This window comes from Perissodus microlepis, chromosome 1 (genome assembly GCF_051167445.1).
Source record: "Perissodus microlepis isolate ML-2025 ecotype Zambia chromosome 1, ASM5116744v1, whole genome shotgun sequence".
Classification (NCBI taxonomy): domain Eukaryota; kingdom Metazoa; phylum Chordata; class Actinopteri; order Cichliformes; family Cichlidae; genus Perissodus; species Perissodus microlepis.
The window spans coordinates 40545127-40562781 of NC_140461.1; the positions used below are offsets into that span (position 1 = coordinate 40545127).

At 39.4% G+C, this 17655-nt stretch overlaps 2 protein-coding genes across 7 annotated transcripts in view; one reads left to right on the forward strand and one right to left on the reverse strand.

Moving 5' to 3' along the window:
* Window positions 1-17655, forward strand: part of LOC146394301 (CUGBP Elav-like family member 1) — a 66080-nt gene that overhangs the window by 45654 nt on the left and 2771 nt on the right. For 3 of the 6 annotated variants that reach the window (XM_084923901.1, XM_084923918.1, XM_084923926.1), the window contains 8 exons: window positions 2021-2100; window positions 2498-2659; window positions 2749-2818; window positions 3000-3122; window positions 4622-4738; window positions 6901-7086; window positions 11545-11688; window positions 12106-12278. In XM_084923901.1, coding sequence (XP_084780027.1) covers window positions 2021-2100; window positions 2498-2659; window positions 2749-2818; window positions 3000-3122; window positions 4622-4738; window positions 6901-7086; window positions 11545-11688; window positions 12106-12233 — 1010 coding nt within the window. In that variant the 3' untranslated portion in view covers window positions 12234-12278. Of the gene's footprint in view, window positions 1-2020; window positions 2101-2497; window positions 2660-2748; window positions 2819-2999; window positions 3123-4621; window positions 4739-6900; window positions 7087-11544; window positions 11689-12105; window positions 16129-17655 lie in introns of those variants that run through there. The other 3 variants (XM_084923908.1, XM_084923933.1, XM_084923941.1) reach the window with 3 other exon arrangements.
* The window catches only part of LOC146394302 (uncharacterized), a 132398-nt gene that overhangs the window by 33930 nt on the left and 80813 nt on the right, over window positions 1-17655 (reverse strand). The gene's annotated exons all lie outside the window — the stretch shown is intronic.

The following is a 17655-nucleotide window of genomic DNA, read 5'->3' on the forward strand; positions in this document are numbered from 1 at the left end:
AGTCGACAAATCGTGGCAGCCCTACTGGAGATCAATCAAAAGGAAGCTTCATCAAATATGGAAAAGGGCTCTTGTGTGCCAGATTACACAAGAACTGGGTCACATCAGACTCAATCCAAATCCAAAAATTTCAGTTCAATTGTCAATATGGTATGTAAGAGGTCAGGAGAGGTAAAGTCATCCAGGTCAGTATAAAGAGCTCGGAAAGAAAGCGACTTTTTAAGGACTTCTTTAAGGGGAGGCTCTGTCATGGTGTAGGGCTGCAGGTCAGCCAGTGGTGTTGAGGATCTTGTCAACAGTAGGGAATTATGATCACATAAAAAAAAGAAGAGGAAATTTTGATCGAACATGCAATACCATCTGGAAACCTATGGGAACAGCTTCCACACCAATGGATTAAGATTATACCCATATACAAAAACACACAGAGGAACACTATCTTTCATGGATTGGCCGCCCCAGGCCCAGACTTCAACATTATTGAAGCAGTAATAGAAGAACAGCCTTGAATGTCCTTCAAGAAGCCTGGAGAACTATTCCTGAAGAAAGTACTGTAAGAAAGTATAAGAGAGCTGAATAAGACAATTTAGACTCACTTGAGGAATAAAGGTGGTCATAGTCTTACTAACTTAAACATGTTAAAATGTTTTAATAAATGTACTGAAACATATGCAAATAAAAAGCACAGTATTGTAAATGCCTAGTATGGGCTGAAACCAAAATGTGGAAGCTCTGTGCAATGGCAAACCAAGCAGTTCTATATGTCCAAAGGTTTATAGACAACTAAACTGGGATGACGTAAAAAGTGACTAAGATTAAAGACTGATCTTATCCACCAGAAGATGCCCTCAACAGCTGAAAGCTCATACTTTTTCTTCGCTCTGCAGGTTTGATTCAAAAGAGACAACATTGATTATCAATTCAGTAAAATGCCCTGCTCTTTAACAGCTTTAAAGAACCATGATAGAAGTGAAGAAAAATGTTGTTTCGAATACCACAAAAATGTTAGAAGGTGAAAATACTATAAATAGGATAATTTACATCATAGAGATCTGTTCTTAAACCATGTTTAGAGTCAAAAAGTGATATGACTTGGTTAGTTGGTCCCTGCTAATAGACTTACATTACTTAGGTAAGGTAACTAGTGACAGAACTCAGTGGAACACAAGGACACTACAACTAAAAAGCAGCCTAAGGTATCACTTTTGTACTTAAAAAAACAAGCAAATAAAAGATACACTGTCCGCTTTCACTGTCTGTTTCAGTGCAGTTCTTTCATTATTTGGTTAGCTGCACTGAAACAGGAAAATCTAACTGTAGCCTTAATGTTAGAATATCTAGATAAGCCCCTAACCCTAACTCTTGCACCGGTGGTTCACCAGACCGACAACCCTTAATTCTGTTTGATTTTTTTCTTCCCCTGTCAGGTCGGGTGTACAGACTAAGCGGTACAATCGTCTGGAAAAGCAGATGTGTCCACAAGATGATATCATCACTATTTTATCCAATGCCAGGAACTGATGACCTACTGATTGAATTGAAATATAAAGATAAATTACTTTTCCCCTCTTAACCTCCTAGGACCTGGCGTCCACATATGTGGACATCACATTTTGGTTATTTAGACCAAAATACTCAATTTTGCTCTACAAGGGCCTGATATCCACTTATGAGGACATTATACTGCTACTGTTCTTTCAAAATTTTAAATGAATATCCTCATACGTGGCTCTTATTTTTCTTAAAAACAAAAATAAGGTAAAAAAAAAAAAATCTGGTAATTCTTTGTTTTTACATTCATCGGGCCCCAATATGCCCAAATATCAAAGAGAAATTAAAAATGCTGCTGTGGAAGAGTTCGGGTCTTAGGAGGTTAAATATGAATAATGAATCTTAATCAAAACCAAGTTCTCCCTCTTACACCAATAAACTGGAAAAGTGTATCAAGAATTTTGTTAAAAATAAGTGTGGTCTTACTGAAAGGTTAACAAAATTGATACATTTAGTTTCTTTCTTGCAGGTTGTGCGTTTGTGACATTCACAGCCAGACAAATGGCCCAGTCTGCTATCAAATCCATGCATCAGTCCCAGACCATGGAGGTGAAGTTTAAACTAAAAAAAAAAAATTTGCATTTTGCCTGTGATTTTGATTTTAGAAGAAATGCATTCTGTTGTTTCCACTGGATAAATAGTTTCAAGGTTTCCCAGTATATGATTATTCACAGCAAGAGATTAACCATTGTCCTTGATGTAAATATGTAAGAAAAAATTGTGTATGTTTCTGTCCTGTGTCCTGTTTGTTTGTATATGTGTCTTTCTGGCTGCTGTTACAACCAAATTTCCCCTTGTGGGACAATTAAAGGATTATTCTATTCTATTCTATTCTAGATTTTTTTTAAACTATTTGGTTATGTTACTTGGAAGTTGAAAGTTGCAGTTTAATAGTTTTGACCAGTAACCTGTCATGAGCACAATGTTTTCCTGTGTTTGTGTTCAGGGTTGTTCATCGCCAATTGTAGTGAAATTTGCAGACACTCAGAAGGACAAGGAGCAGAAGCGCATGGCTCAACAGCTGCAGCAACAGATGCAGCAACTTAGTGCTGCTTCCATGTGGGGTAATCTCACTGGACTCAACAGTTTAGGTCCACAGTACTTAGCAGTAAGTGTATATTTATCCAAAATGTAACAACCATTAGAAAACAAATTGACAAATTTAAATGTTATCTTCCATTTTTCTTCTTGCTTTAGCTCTACTTACAGTTGCTGCAGCAGTCTGCCTCCACAGGGAATGCACTCAACAACCTGCACCCTGTTTCAGGTACATATACACGCATCCAAAAAATGTAAAGCTATATTACTGGCTACATAATAATCTCATTAATTATTTTGAGTTTAGATTCATCCCTTTGTTTATTGAGAAAGTTAAGTCCAGCCTTATATCTGTATAACTGATGATCTCTGTTGGGGAACTTGAACTTGCCTATTCATGTGTCTGTCAGGTCTTAATGCTATGCAGAACCTCGCTGCTTTAGCAGCAGCAGCAACTGCTACACAGGCCACACCTACGGGTTCTAGCGCCATGACGACATCTACTAGCCCACTAAGTGCGTTAACAAGCTCAGGTAAAAACCAAAACACAGAGTCTGTACTACAAAACTAAGGAAATTTAAGTTTGGTTGATTTCTTTGTTGTGACAATGAATGTTGCAAATGAATCGTATATCACTGGAAAGCCTATTTATGGTGCCACCTTTGTAAGAAAAATGTATTTTTGGGTTGAGCAGCAGAGGTTGAGTATGTAGGTTGTGCCCTGTAAAACTTAGTGGACACAGGTGAAAGAATATTGGCTAACCGGATAAAACAATACTGTGGATCCATCACAGAATGGCTATAAATACATACTTTCACAGAATTTAAAACTTTATATGCTCTTGGACCTGAAATTAAATGTCAGGTAATCTCTAATATAATGTAAAATACTGAACACCAGGATTTAAACTGTATATTAAACCCATTTGCTTTACAGCAAATTCATTTCTGTTCCACTACTGGCCTAATGCAAGAACTGCTCAATTAGGTAAGGAGAAACAATAGTCCATTAGTCCAAATACAACTTCATCCTCAAGAAGTATAGTATTGGTGCATTGTATAGTATAGTATTGCATAGTATTAGAGAACTGGAGCCAACGACCTTCACCTAAACCCAGTAAAATTTGATAAGATTATATCTGTGAAGGTTCTCAGTCATCCAGGTCATCATAGTCTAAGGAGCTTGGAAAGATGCTTTTTTCTTTCCAAGCTCCTTAGATTTGATAAGATTATGTTTGGGCTTTTGAGCAATAAAATTCAAGAAAGGCGTGTGCAAACTTAAGTTAAAAAAACAAAACAAAACCTGATTACAAATATTTTATTACAATCGTGATGATTTGGGCCAATGCCTTTTTTTTCATATGCTTGAAAAGCAGCCAACACGTATACTGTATATGAAACACGTTGTCATGTAACAAAAACCAAAACCAAAAAAGCAAGACTGAACCCCCCCCAAAAAACCAAACCTTATTATAGCAAGTGCTTTTGTTTAACACCAGAATTGGCAAAGGGCTTATTTGGACCCCTTTGCATTTTAAAATGTAGCTGTCGAAGTAAAACTCCACCTAATTTCATGACTTTTCCAAAAATAGAATTGGGTCATGATACACTTTTTGGGTGTAGGGAATAAAAAGAAAAACGCATTGTGACAATTTATTTCCTTCAAGGGTGTAATTTTGACCCAATGGAAATTATTGTAAAATGCCTGGCTGCCTGGAAACATGTATTGTTTACACACATGATGATATTAAATCTACCATAACATGAACCAGAGCTGGCTAGATGTGATTCATAGGTAAATATATAGCAGATTGTAGTAATGAAATCATTTAAATTACTCGTAAGACTAATAAAAACTAAACTAATAAAACCCTTAAAACATAAATCCTGGCTTTGTCAAATCTTACTTGTGATTAGACTTGTGAAATTACTTTTAATTTTGATGTTTTCCATTCTTATAGTACTTTTAATGATGCAAGGTAAATTGTTAATTTCCCTTATTATTATATCATTAAAAGTAAATGTTTCCCAAGCAGGCTCCTCCCCCACCTCCAGTGGCAACTCCTCGGCGAACCCCATGGCTTCTTTAGGGGCCCTGCAGTCTCTGGCTGCTAGTGCTGGAGCTGGCCTCAACATAGGTTCCTTGGCAGGTAAAAACTCTTATCTGCATAGGCTGAAATATAGATTAATTTGAGGCAGTACGTCTGATATAAATCTTCATTTTCAGGATTTGCTTGTCTGTGCTTTTTGTTTTCATACGTTAATTCTGGCTGGAATCTGGCTTGTAACTGTTTTATAATAATCACTGCCTGTTGAATTGGATTGTACTTGAAGGACTAACTGTAAATAAGTTCCAAGTGCGTTGGCTCAGTGGTTCCTTCGGTGGTTCCTGCTAACTTGAGCAACTTAATCCATGCAATCTGTTGGATATATAATTTTATTTGGGGGGGGGGGGGGGGGGGGTGTTTTGTTGTTGTTTTGTTTTGTTTTTTTACTTTTCAGGCTGACTCATTAATTACAATTGTAAAACCAAAAGTGGGAAAAACTTTTGTATTACTTTTCCCTGGAACACTCTCTCACAGTCTGTTCTCTAAAACCTAAAGAGAATTATGGATTTGATCAACTGGTCCCTAAATGCTATTGACACCCTTTTCTCAACAAGAAGTCTGGGCTCGGGTGAGCCTGAGTGTCCTGGAGGTACTTTCCCTGCCGGATACATGATGGACGGGTGGCATAACTGGAGGGTCGTGTGCCTGGCGGGACTGTCGATCGAGGACGCTGAAGATATCTGCCTATTCGGAACCATGATAACAGGGTTCTTGCTGATCGGAGCTGGCTTGGCCCTGGCTTATCAAAGAATTAAGAAAGCGGAACCGGCTGTTCAAACCCCCACAAGGCTGCCCGCTGGGATTGGAATGATGGGACGAGGCGTGAGTTCTCAAAATGGGCTCATTGAGTGCAGCACGGAGAAGATCTTGGAGGAGCTTGCGGCTGCCGTGAACACTCAGAATAAGACCTCTGAGCGCAAATTGGATTACATCTTGGAGAAGCTCACTGCGGTCGTGAGTTCTCGGAATCGGCTCTTTGAGCACAAGAATGACAACATCACGGAGCGTAAGGTTGATAACATCATGGAGAAGCTCGCGGCTCTCCAACGGGAGATTGAGAGACCAGTGTCGGAGTGTTAGAACAGCTTTGAAATTCATATAAGTTGTTCGCACTAAAGTAAAAACCACCATCACTTCATGCGGCTACCACTTCGGCGCCAGCTGCGGTCTCAAGGCTGGAGCTGAACAATAACACCCTGATAACAGACTGTGCTTAGACTGTTTCTTCCCATTCTGCAAGGCCACCTGGGTTGGCTGGAAGACTGTTTAGTTGGACAGTAAAGGACACTAAATGGTAAATGGTAAATGGCCTGTATTTATATAGCGCTTTACTAGTCCCTAAGGACCCCAAAGCGCTTTACATATCCAGTCATCCACCCATTCACACACACATTCACACACTGGTGATGGCAGCTACATTGTAGCCACAGCCACCCTGGGGCGCACTGACAGAGGCGAGGCTGCCGGACACTGGCGCCACCAGGCCCTCTGACCACCACCAGTAGGCAACAGGTGAAGTGTCTTGCCCAAGGACACAACGACCGAGACTGTCGGTAAGACCGGCAACCTTCCGATTACAAGGCGAACTCCCAACTCTTGACCCACGATCGCCCCAAGGACACTGTCTCAGCTGAACTCTGGACACACACATACACTGCTACGCACTCATCCCCCCTCCCTTTCCAAACGCCTTCGATGCTTGTCCCCTCCTGGAGAATATGCCGGGTCTGGGCCCAGCGCTGGAAAAATAGCTGCAGGGCAGGATGGCTGCTGTGTTTGCTTGGGATTACTCCTCACCCCCCACCCACCCCTGTTGCTGGTCACGTGCTCCATAATGTTGTGCTGTGGACATTTATGTGCTTTCTGTGCAGAGGAGTTTTTTTGTTTCCTGTTCTCATGCTGTCCTCCCAGGAGCTCAGCATGAGTAGGGGTCTCTTTTTTCCCTCTTGGACTTTCCCATTGTTTTGTATTTCAGTGTTTTTCCGTAATACTACCGGTCCCTGACCTGTCTCCCCATGTGATGTCTGTGTTGTGTATGTAAGGTCGGGGGGGTCCCCATTTCACTGCAGGGCAACTTGCATGTGACAAATAAAGTTTTCTTGAATCTTGAACAGTGACAGCCTTTTGGCCTCTTTTCTGATTCTTAGTCTACTGAAGTTTGTACCACTGTGAACATACAGCTTTTTTTCTTGTAACTGATGCAGGCATGGCAGCACTTAATGGCAGTCTTGGCTCTGGAAGTCTTTCTAATGGCTCGGGAAATACAATGGAGGCACTGAGCCAGGCCTACTCTGGCATTCAGCAGTACGCCGCCGCCGCCCTCCCTAGCCTCTACAACCAGACCATGCTATCCCAGCAGAATGTGTCAGCTGCAGGCAGCCAAAAGGAAGGTGAGTTTCGTTAGCTGGGAGTAGATCTAATGCAATGACTAATGAGTGAAGTGGACACTTATTAAAGGCGTTTGTACAGAGGTTCAGTGTGTAACTATTAAAAAACAGAATGCAGCACTACTGTATTAGCATGTTTTAATGTATTTTCTCTTTAATTCAGTTTTATCCAGCTTTTGCTTGATCAGTAATAAGCCTCATGAGTTGTAGGCTGTTTTTTCAATTAGGTCGTACCTATATGCCTTAGATGAAATACATAAACCTACTGTCAGTTTTCTCACAATTTAACATAACTCAGGCAACAAGAATAAACCATATGTAACTTGGAACCTCTCTAAAGGATTGTATTAATGACAAAGATGCACACGCATGTTGTGCCATTTGATTATGCAACTTTTTTTTTTACAAGAAATTCTTCTACTTTCCAACCCTCACCCTTGGTCAGATCTGGGAAATGATCAAAAGAGACTATGTAGGGTCATGAACAGAAGTGGGTAAAATGAGTTTATTTTGTATGGTGGCTGTGCTCAGCATTTGCGGTAGGGAGAGTAACTCTGATATCCAAGCTGAGTGCTCATCAGAGTAGTGCTCCTGCTCCTTTGTGATGAAAGGAGACAGTTGAGGTGGTTCTGACCTCAACTGATGCCTCCTGGATTTCTCCTTAGAGGTTCTCCAGGCACTTAGGAGCAGAACCCAGTTTCTGGGGAGAAGGATGTCTGGAATACTCTGCTCAGTCAGCTGCCATCATGATCTCCCTTTGAATACCCCTAAAGATGATTCATGGATGATTTTTGTTTTAATTTTACACTTTTTCTCATTTGTTTTTTAATACTGTTATGCAATTTAAAATACTTGTTGACAGCTCTGATTCCTTCATCATTTTGAAGTAATTAAACATGGTAAATGTAACATGTAACTGTAAACAAGTAAACTAGCTGCAGAGATGTTACCATGCATCACCATTGTGCCTCTGCTTACCTACTAACAGTTAGCAACATTATTTGATTTTGATTTTTGAATTGATATACCTTTATTAGTCCCACAAGGGGAAATTTCATAAGGCTGCCGACCTATTGCAGGCAATGGCGGCGCCATCTTACCCTCCGACCATACATACATTACACAAACATCACATGGGGAAGACAGGTCAGAGAGGTATAACAATGGAAAATGCACCACATGAGGAAAGATAAGGAGAAAAAATAACTCCCCCCAGACTGAGCTCCAACAGGGAGATCAGTTTGAGAACAGAAAAAACACCTCTGCACATGAAAAACTCTTAATACACCAAAGAAACACATGGCAAGCAGCAGGGGGGGTAAAGGGTGAGAGACAGCCGAATTAGACAGCACATCCGGGCCTGCGTGCGCTGGTCTCCTTGATTCACCGTCAGCATCGGAAGGGAATAAACGTCGAAGGCGTTTGGAAAGGGAGGGGGATGAGTGTGTGCATATCAGAGTATATGTATGTGTGTGTGTGTCCAGAGTTCAGCTGAGACAGTGTCCTTCGCCCTGCCAGGCTAAGTAAACAGTCTTCCAGCCAACCCAGGTGGCCTTGCATGGAGTGGGAAGGAACAGACTCAACACAGTCGTTATCAGGGTGTTGTTGTTCAGCTCCAGCCTTGCAGCTGGCGCCAAAGGGGTATCCGCATAAGTGATGGTGCTTTTTACTTTAGTGCGAACAGCTCATATGAATTTCAAAGCAGTTCTACAGTCCAACACTGGTCTCTCAATCTCCCGTTGGAGAGCCGCGAGCTTCGCCATACTTGCGTTCTGTGATGTTGTCATTTCTTGTGCTCAAGGAGCCGATTCTGAGAACTCACGGCAGTGTGCCTCCCCGAGATGTCATCCAGTCTGCACTCAGAGATGTTATTCCGAGCGAGCCCTTCGGAGATGTAATCCAGTCTGCAGTCAGAGATCTTATTCTGAGTATTCATAGCAGCCGTAGCCTCTCCAAGATCTTATTGGTGCTGCACTCAGTGAGCCCATTTTGAGAAACTCACGCCTCTTCCATCGTTCCAATCCCAGCGGGCAGCCTTGTGGGGGTTTGAACAGCCGGTTCCTCTTTCTTAATTCTTCGATAAGTCAGGGCCAAGCCAGCTCCGATCAGCCAGAACCCTGTTATCATGGTTCCGAATAGGTAGATATCTTCAAAACTCAGGCTCTCCCAAGCCCAAATTTCTCGTTAAGGGGTGTCAATTGCATTTAGGGACCAGTTGATCCAATCCATAATTCCTCTTTTAGGTTTTAGAGAACAGACTGTGAGAGAGTGTTCCAGGGAAAATACAAAAAACACGAGACTAGACAGGACATAAGAGGCTGAGGAGGAGAGAAGAAAAGTGCGACCGCCTTCATCAAGAGCAAGAGCAGAGGGACATCAACGATTATCAACATGGAGTTACAATAGAAATTACTTGGAACAACAATTATCTGACACTGCTTCTCAGATGTTATTGTCATTACATGTTTTCTGTGACAATCCCCCCCTACAGTTTTAGATTTTAGCAGTGCATTTTATCTCTCACATTTTCTGAATATGGTGTGTGAAACACTGAGTATGCCTTTAAATAAAAATTGCCGTTTAGCTACAACTAACTGTTAAATTGTTAAGAGATGTGTGTAGTGTGTTTTAATGTCACTTTCTGATAAGGGTTTTGTCTTATTTTATTATGCTGCATCAGCCATGACTGGGTGCTGCACTAGTAAGATGTAACCATCTCTCTAAAATGACCTTGGCTCATCATGTCAACAGCTCAACTTATAGTAAAAAAGAACTATAAGTGTGAAACTCTGGAGTGGCAAAGTATGCGCACAATTTCAAATTTGTGTTGAAATTTCAAGATTTCAATGTGTCTTTTTTGAAACATGAAAGTAACACCTCAATTTTTCTAATTCCAATCGAAAATTATGCAGTTTAAAGTCTCATTGCACTCTGAAATGAAAGGAGTTGGAGTTAAAAAAAAAAAAAAAAAAAAAAAAAAGTAATCATGGAATCAATTTATAGACCAAATTTATTCTAAACCTTTGACTCAACAAAGTAGCCGCCTTTGGCAGATATAACAGTTGGACTAATGTTTTGGGTCATTATCTTGCTGTAGAATGAACCCCTGGCCAACTAGGCGCATACCAGAGGGTATTGCATGAATGCTGTGGTAGCCGTTTTGGTTCAGGGAGCCTCTCACTCTGTACAAGTCACTGACCCTGGATCCAGCAAAACAGCCCCAGACCATCACACTTCCTCCTCCATGTTTGACAGTTGATGCCACACACTGTGGAACCATCCTTTCGCCTACTCGACGGCGCACAAAGATCCTGCATGATGAACCGAAGATTTCAAAATTTGATTCATCAGTCCATAATACCTTCTTCCAGTCTTCAGTAGTCCAGTGGCAGTGTTTCATGGCCCAGACAAGCCTCTTTGTCTTATTCTGAAATCTTAGCAATGGCTTTCTTGCTGCAAGCTCAAAGTCTTCGCAGTTGAAACTGAGACTTGCTTACTACAACCACTATTAAGCTGTGCTTGAAGCTGTTGTCCTGTGAGCCGCCTGTGATAACTCTCAGAAACGTGTCCTCTGATTCAGTTGTGGCTTTCGGTCTCCCAGACCTCTTCCAGTCAAAGTTTCTTCCTTTTGAGTGTGAAGGAAACTGTGTTCACTGACACCCATTTTGTGTTTCCTAAAAAACAGGCCTTTTGTATAATTCTGAAATGTACATTATTTTTCGGTTTTGGGTAACCTTACCTTTTGTTTTAACCTCGGCAGTTCACCACTTACCTTTGTACCATTTCAAGCTAATCACTGAACTTGAACGACTTGAACTGCAATAAATAGCTGGAAAAATTGGGGTGCTCTAAAACGTTTGACCGTTAGTGTATATGGACTGCTTTTTCAGTCCTTTTTCTGCTTTATGTGAAATTTTCATTTCTTATAATGCAGCTGAATTCACAGTGTACTTGTTCTTATTTACAGATAATTTTCTAAGTGGCCTGTTTTTTGTTTTTTTTTCCTTTTGTGACACACGCTGGAATGAGACTAAAAATTGCAGTTGGTCAGTTTATTAGGAAGCTGCTGGGCTGCAGAGAAGTTTTGATATCGCATTTTTGTGTTATGGAAACTGTCAAATAAGACAAAGTAAACAAAATCAGGTTGGCTATGAGCTTGTCTCTGGAGATGTGCAGCCAGTGTTTGTGTTTTTAGAAGCAGTGCATATATGTTTTGTAAAACACAAGAATCTGTTAAAAAGCAGCTCTGAACCATATTATTAAACACTTTTAAGAATCTGTTAACCAGGCTCTGCATGACTCGATTAAACAGTTTGTTACAGTCTGTCAATCAGATTTTTTTTTTCTTTGCATGAATACAAAACATGTGACTCTATTTTTAAAAGCTACATGAATTCATAATGATAGTCCTGTTAGAATATTACTGTGTTTTATACTTGTATAATTTTCTTTGTTTGGCAGGTCCAGAAGGTGCGAATTTGTTCATTTACCACCTGCCCCAGGAGTTTGGAGATCAGGATCTGCTCCAGATGTTTATGCCCTTTGGAAATGTAATCTCTGCAAAAGTCTTCATTGACAAACAGACTAACCTCAGCAAATGTTTTGGTGAGTTCATGTAAGTTTTATATACATATACACACATACATACATGTACGTGTATATATACATACATACACACATACATATACACACATACATACACGTATGTATGTGTGTATATGTATGTGTGTATGTATGTATATATACACATACATGTATATATGTGTATATGTATGTGTGTGTGTGTGTATATACATACACATATACATATATACGTATACATACATATATACGTATACATACACATACACACACATATATATATATATATATATATATATATATATATATATATATATATATATATGCATACATGCATACATGCATGCATGTTTTATTTGCAACAATTGGTTTTCTTCGGCACATTGAAAATACCTACTGCAAGCTGCCTTGAGCTGCTCTTAGTGTTTCTTTCTTCTCTAGGCTTTGTGAGCTACGACAACCCAGTGTCATCACAGGCAGCCATCCAGGCAATGAATGGTTTCCAGATTGGAATGAAAAGGCTGAAGGTGCAGCTGAAGCGCTCAAAGAATGACAGCAAGCCCTACTGAAGGAGCTGAGACACTACAGGCTTAGTTAGGCAGGGTGGTGTTATGGTAAGTGTAGTGTGAATAACCAGCTGAGACTGATGCACTCAGAAACTTGTCTGTGTGCTACAGGGCTGCTTCACTGCTCCTCGTGGTCATTAGAAAACATGTCAGGACAAAGACAGACGTGAAGCTACATGACAAGTTTTGACACTAGCCTGGATTCTCCCCATGTTCTTTTGTGGTGTATGCACTTTTTCTTTTTAACAAAAAAGAGAAGCAGTTGTGTTAGTTTGCTGTGGTAGAAAGTAACACATATGAGTCATTTGTCAAGAAATGTTGCATGCTGACTATCAGATGCCAAATCTCTCTGTTGCCACTTCCTGTTCACCTTCTTCCTCTTTGACACATTTAATGTTAAAAACAGGCAGCAAATGGGAAAGACAAATCTCTATTTGATGTGGTTTTCCCTGCTATCGCTTGAAATGGAGACCAAATAGTGATAGACACCTGTATTGTTTATCAGACTTATTTGTCAGGGTAGGTACAGAAGATCAGATTGTCAAGGTAGAGCACCACCAGTACGTGCAACTGGCATTTGGACTTAAGTGTTTTCGCATGTGTATGCGTGTGTGCACGTTAAATCACTGATTTCTGCAAAAGTTAACAAGCCTGTTGTTGTTCTACCCTTTTCTCTGGCATTTTGAAAGAGTACCTGTGATTTTTGTGCGCTGGCAAGACTGTATTCCATTTTAGCATTACTTTTAGGCTACGTCCACACGTACACGGGTATTTTTGAAAACGGAGATTTTCCGTTGTCGTTTTAAAAAATAATCCCGTCCACATGTAAAGGCAGAAATGAAGGAAAACGCTGCTAGGAACATGCCAAAGCAACAGGTGGCGCTATATTCCTAACTGTGCAGAAATGTTGGCCAATCAGAAGTCTAGAAGCCTCGGTGGGAAAAAGTAAACAAAGCTGGGGCATAGAAGCAGAACCGAGTCGTATGTGTGGAGGGACAGTAACTGTGTGTGTATATGTAAGCATTTAAACACTGCAGAGAGTACAAGTAACAGTATTGTAGAAATTCATTTCACCAAAACAATAACGTGGCGCACAGTGTGACGTCAAAGGCGCACACCTTTGACGCTGCCTTTTCTGCGTTTTCTCAGTTTTTCTTGTCCACACGTAAATGCAAAAACGGAGTTTTCAAAAATATCCACCCTGGCCGGAGTTTTTAAAAATCTCCGTTTTCAGTGACCAAAAACGCCGTTTACGTGTGGACGAAAGGTGCAAACGCATAGAAGAATCTGCGTTTTCAAAAATACCCGGGTACGTGTGGACGTAGCCTTAATTGAGTCACTTTCATGTTTGATTATATTACATCTGTTGTTTGTCAATAGCAACAGTTTTATGGTGAACACTAATTGAGAGGCCTCAGGGGGTGAGTGTAGTGTAGTGTAGAAACCATGACCAATTATACTTGATATGGAATTATACTTCATTATACTTCAAGTATAATCAGTACATTTAATAAAACATGCAGTTGAGATGTAGATCAACCTGGGTGAAACATCAGGGACTGAGCTGATGTGATCTATGAAGCTTAACTGTCAACTTTAACAAGCAATAACCCCAACTTTCACAATAAATCCAAAGTTGAATGACTTCTTTCAGTTGCTTAAAATTCTGTGCAATATGAACATGATGGTTTTCATTACTACATTTTGTTTTAGTTTAGTTTTCCACCAGCCCTCCCTTTTCATGATAGCTATCAGCTAGCTGACCTCAAGGGCTAGAGACTTTCTATATATTGTGCCAGATTGACCTGGCAGCTCTCTGAACTGCCAGGAAATTGTGTTGTGTTTTTGTTTTTTGCATGTTTCGTCTTACATAGAGCTAGGAAGGAAGATAAATGTTGAGATATATATTTTAATCATAATGCTTTTTCTATTTTCATAGAGATTTTATACTTTCTGTAAGTCTTGGGGAACTATTATTGTCTAAATATTTATCTGATTGGAAATTATGAAGAAAATGTGGAATCTGCCACCTCACTTCATCTCTTGGTGTGTGTCCTAGACTTGCCTGTTGAACGTTGTTTCCTTTTGCTGATGTGTATTACATGACATTGTGGCACGAGCTGTATATGAAGGATCCATCCGATACTTTTGCTAGAATATTAATAATAATTGAAAAATAATACCAAGGATACGTTCAAAACTGAATTATTTGCAGAGGGGCTACCATGGGGAGTATTAATACATCCAGGGTACCCACGTATTTCATCAGTGTTTAAAGTCTTTCAAGACAAGGAAGTTCCATATTAAAGGAAAAACATTTGTTTAGCATAGCTTGATCAGCTTTTCTGCTACAAGTTACGCCCTAGAGCAGTGGTAGGGAACTCCAGGCCTCGAGAGCCGGTGTCCTGCAGGTCTAGGTTCCCTACCCCTGCCCTAGAGAGTAACTGTTTGGGCACTTCCACGTCTTTGTGTTCCCTGGGCTCTGTCCTTTAGGACTGTCATGTACTGTCTAATTGGACTAGGTATATATTATATTACTGAGTTCTCAAATGAAAGGCTAAGACTTGGCATTTTAAAGTCATGCCTATTATTTGTAAATAATAAGGCAGAGAGCCTGAGGGACACGAGTATGTGTTATTGTCAAAATACAAATCTATAATAAAAGTACATTGATGTATTGTATGCATTCACATGGTGGCAGTTAACTATGTATTGAGAATGTAACCTTATAAAAGAACATGAGTTAGTGTACTAGTATTTACCGTTTCACTGGACGTGCCTCATTTCACTCCATTTTTCGTCCCCATTTGTTTAGCTCTTTCATCTTAAAAGGATCTATCTGAATGTGTCCTTTGAGGAGATGGCCCTTAACGTATGAGAGATCAGACCTCACACAATGTGATAATACTCTGGGCTCTCAGTCATTAATTGAATTTTTTTTTTTTATTTAAAAAATTAAAATCACCTGCTAAATATTGTCTAGGTTGCCCTTGTGCTGCTAAAACAGCTCTGGTGCATTTGAGGATACAGGACCTCTACAGGTTTTAGCCTGTTTGTCATGTTCCTTGAGATATTTGTTATAATACTACTTCTCTTTCGAACATTATCGAAAGCTGCCTAAAAGAGTAGTAGAGAAGTATGCTCTGAAGATGCCAGTCCACAGCTGAGTTTCTTGTGTTTTTCTGTACAGGTATGCTTTTACTGCCTCAGCAGTAAAATGTTTGGGAGCACTGGGCCTCATTTACCAGCTTTATGTGCACACATGACCTGTGAGCACCAGAGATGGGCAGTAACGTGTTACTTGTAACGCGTTACTGTAATCTGATTACTTTTTTCAAGTAACGAGTAAAGTAAGGGATTACTATTGCAAAAACGGTAATTAGATTACCGTTACTTTCCCGTAGGAACGCTGCGTTACTGCGTTACTAAAACCGTGATTTTTTTTGCGAGTGTCTCATGACAGTGACGTAAGCGAGTGCGACGTTCGTGACAACAGCTGTGTGCAGATCAACAATGGATAATATATCGAGTGCAGAGAGAGTATGAGCGTGCAGCGTTTAAAGCGTGGAAGTACTGACCTTACTTTGAGTTTGATTCCGTAAAAAGTGACAAAAACATTAGTGTCCGTTGTGCGTGGGAAGAAAACTTCTTTTTACAGCGAAAAAAACCCTAAACTTCCGAGCAAGCACCGAGTAGCTACCACGTAATGGGAAACTCACAGAGAAACTCGCGGATTCTTCCACTGACCGCTGCGGCACACCTGCACCAGGGTAAACCTCCGCCCACCCTCTCCTGCTTTACAGGTGAAAATAGAGCAAAAGGACCGCTAGTGTTTGACTTTATTTATTTTCTGCTGTGTTTTACTTGCATCTATTTGAAAGACTGAGTGTAAACACAATATGTGTATATATATGTATATATATGTATATATATGTATATATGTGTATATATATATATATGTATATATATATGTATATATATATATATATGTATGTATATATATGTATATATATGTATATATGTATGTATATATATATATATATATGTATATATGTATGTATATATATATACATACGTATGTATATATATATATATGTATATGTGTATATATATGTGTATGTATGTGTGTATATATATGTATGTATGTATGTATGTATATATATATATATGTATGTATGTATATATATATATATGTGTATATATATGTATGTATGTATGTATGTATGTGTATATATATGTATATATATGTGTATATATATATATATGTATATGTGTGTATATATATGTATTTTATGTGCTGGAATGTGCAGAAAATAGGTTTAAATGTTAAACACATTTCTTCCAGTCAGAGAATGTTGCATATAATTAAATTTTTGCTTGATGCATAAAGTTAAAAGATTAAAACTAATAAAACAAGTTTTAAAAAGGGACTTTTCCATTTGATTACATTTTGTATGATGGATTATGCAGAAAAAGTAGAATTGGGCTGACAGATCTATCGCTTTATCACCTATTCAGGTTGTAAATCGTGTTTTTAAAAGTAACTAAGTAATTAATTACTTTTGAAAATAAGTAATCAGTAAACTAACTGGATTACTTTTTGGGGAAGTAATCAGTAATTAGTTACTGATTACTTTTTTCAAGTAACTTGACCAACACTGGTGAGCACACATTAATGATTCTTTATTTTTGTACCTGATTTGTTCACACTCTGTGGACAAATGGCAAAGATCTCTGAGAAGCACCTTTTGCTTTCCCATCAATCTGGGAAAGGTTATAAGCCCATTTTCAAACAATCTGAAGTCCATCATTGATTGGCTCATGTAATATGTCACATGATTATTGGTGATTACAACAACCCTCTTAACTAGGGTTTAGCACCATTTGCTTTTAGAACTGAAGACGCTTCTCAGGTAAGAGGTGAAACGTCTTCAAGAGGTCCAGTTGCTTTCTTTCCAAGCTCCTCAGAATACCATGACCTGGATGACTAAGAACCTACACAGACATATGGTTCACTGGTTTGATTAGAATAGTTTTTGAACAGCTATTTGAATCTATAGCAGTTAGGAGTATGGGCTTCTACAATCAGTTCATCCAGTGTTAGTTTAGCACTATGCAAATACCAGACTTTATAACGCTGAGTAAATTAGAAACTGAACTATCAGAAACAAGGTAGAACTGTAAGATAGAATGCAAGATAACTAGTTTATTCCAATAAAGGCATGGAAATCATGCCTAACTTGATCCAGAGGTATAATTAATGTGAATAATAATAATAATAATAATAATGGAATGGATATATATAGCGCTTTTCAAGGCACCCAAAGCGCTTTACAATGCCACTATTCATTCACTCTCGCATTCACACACTGGTGGAGGCAGCTACGGTTGTAGCCACAGCTGCCCTGGGGCAGACTGACAGAAG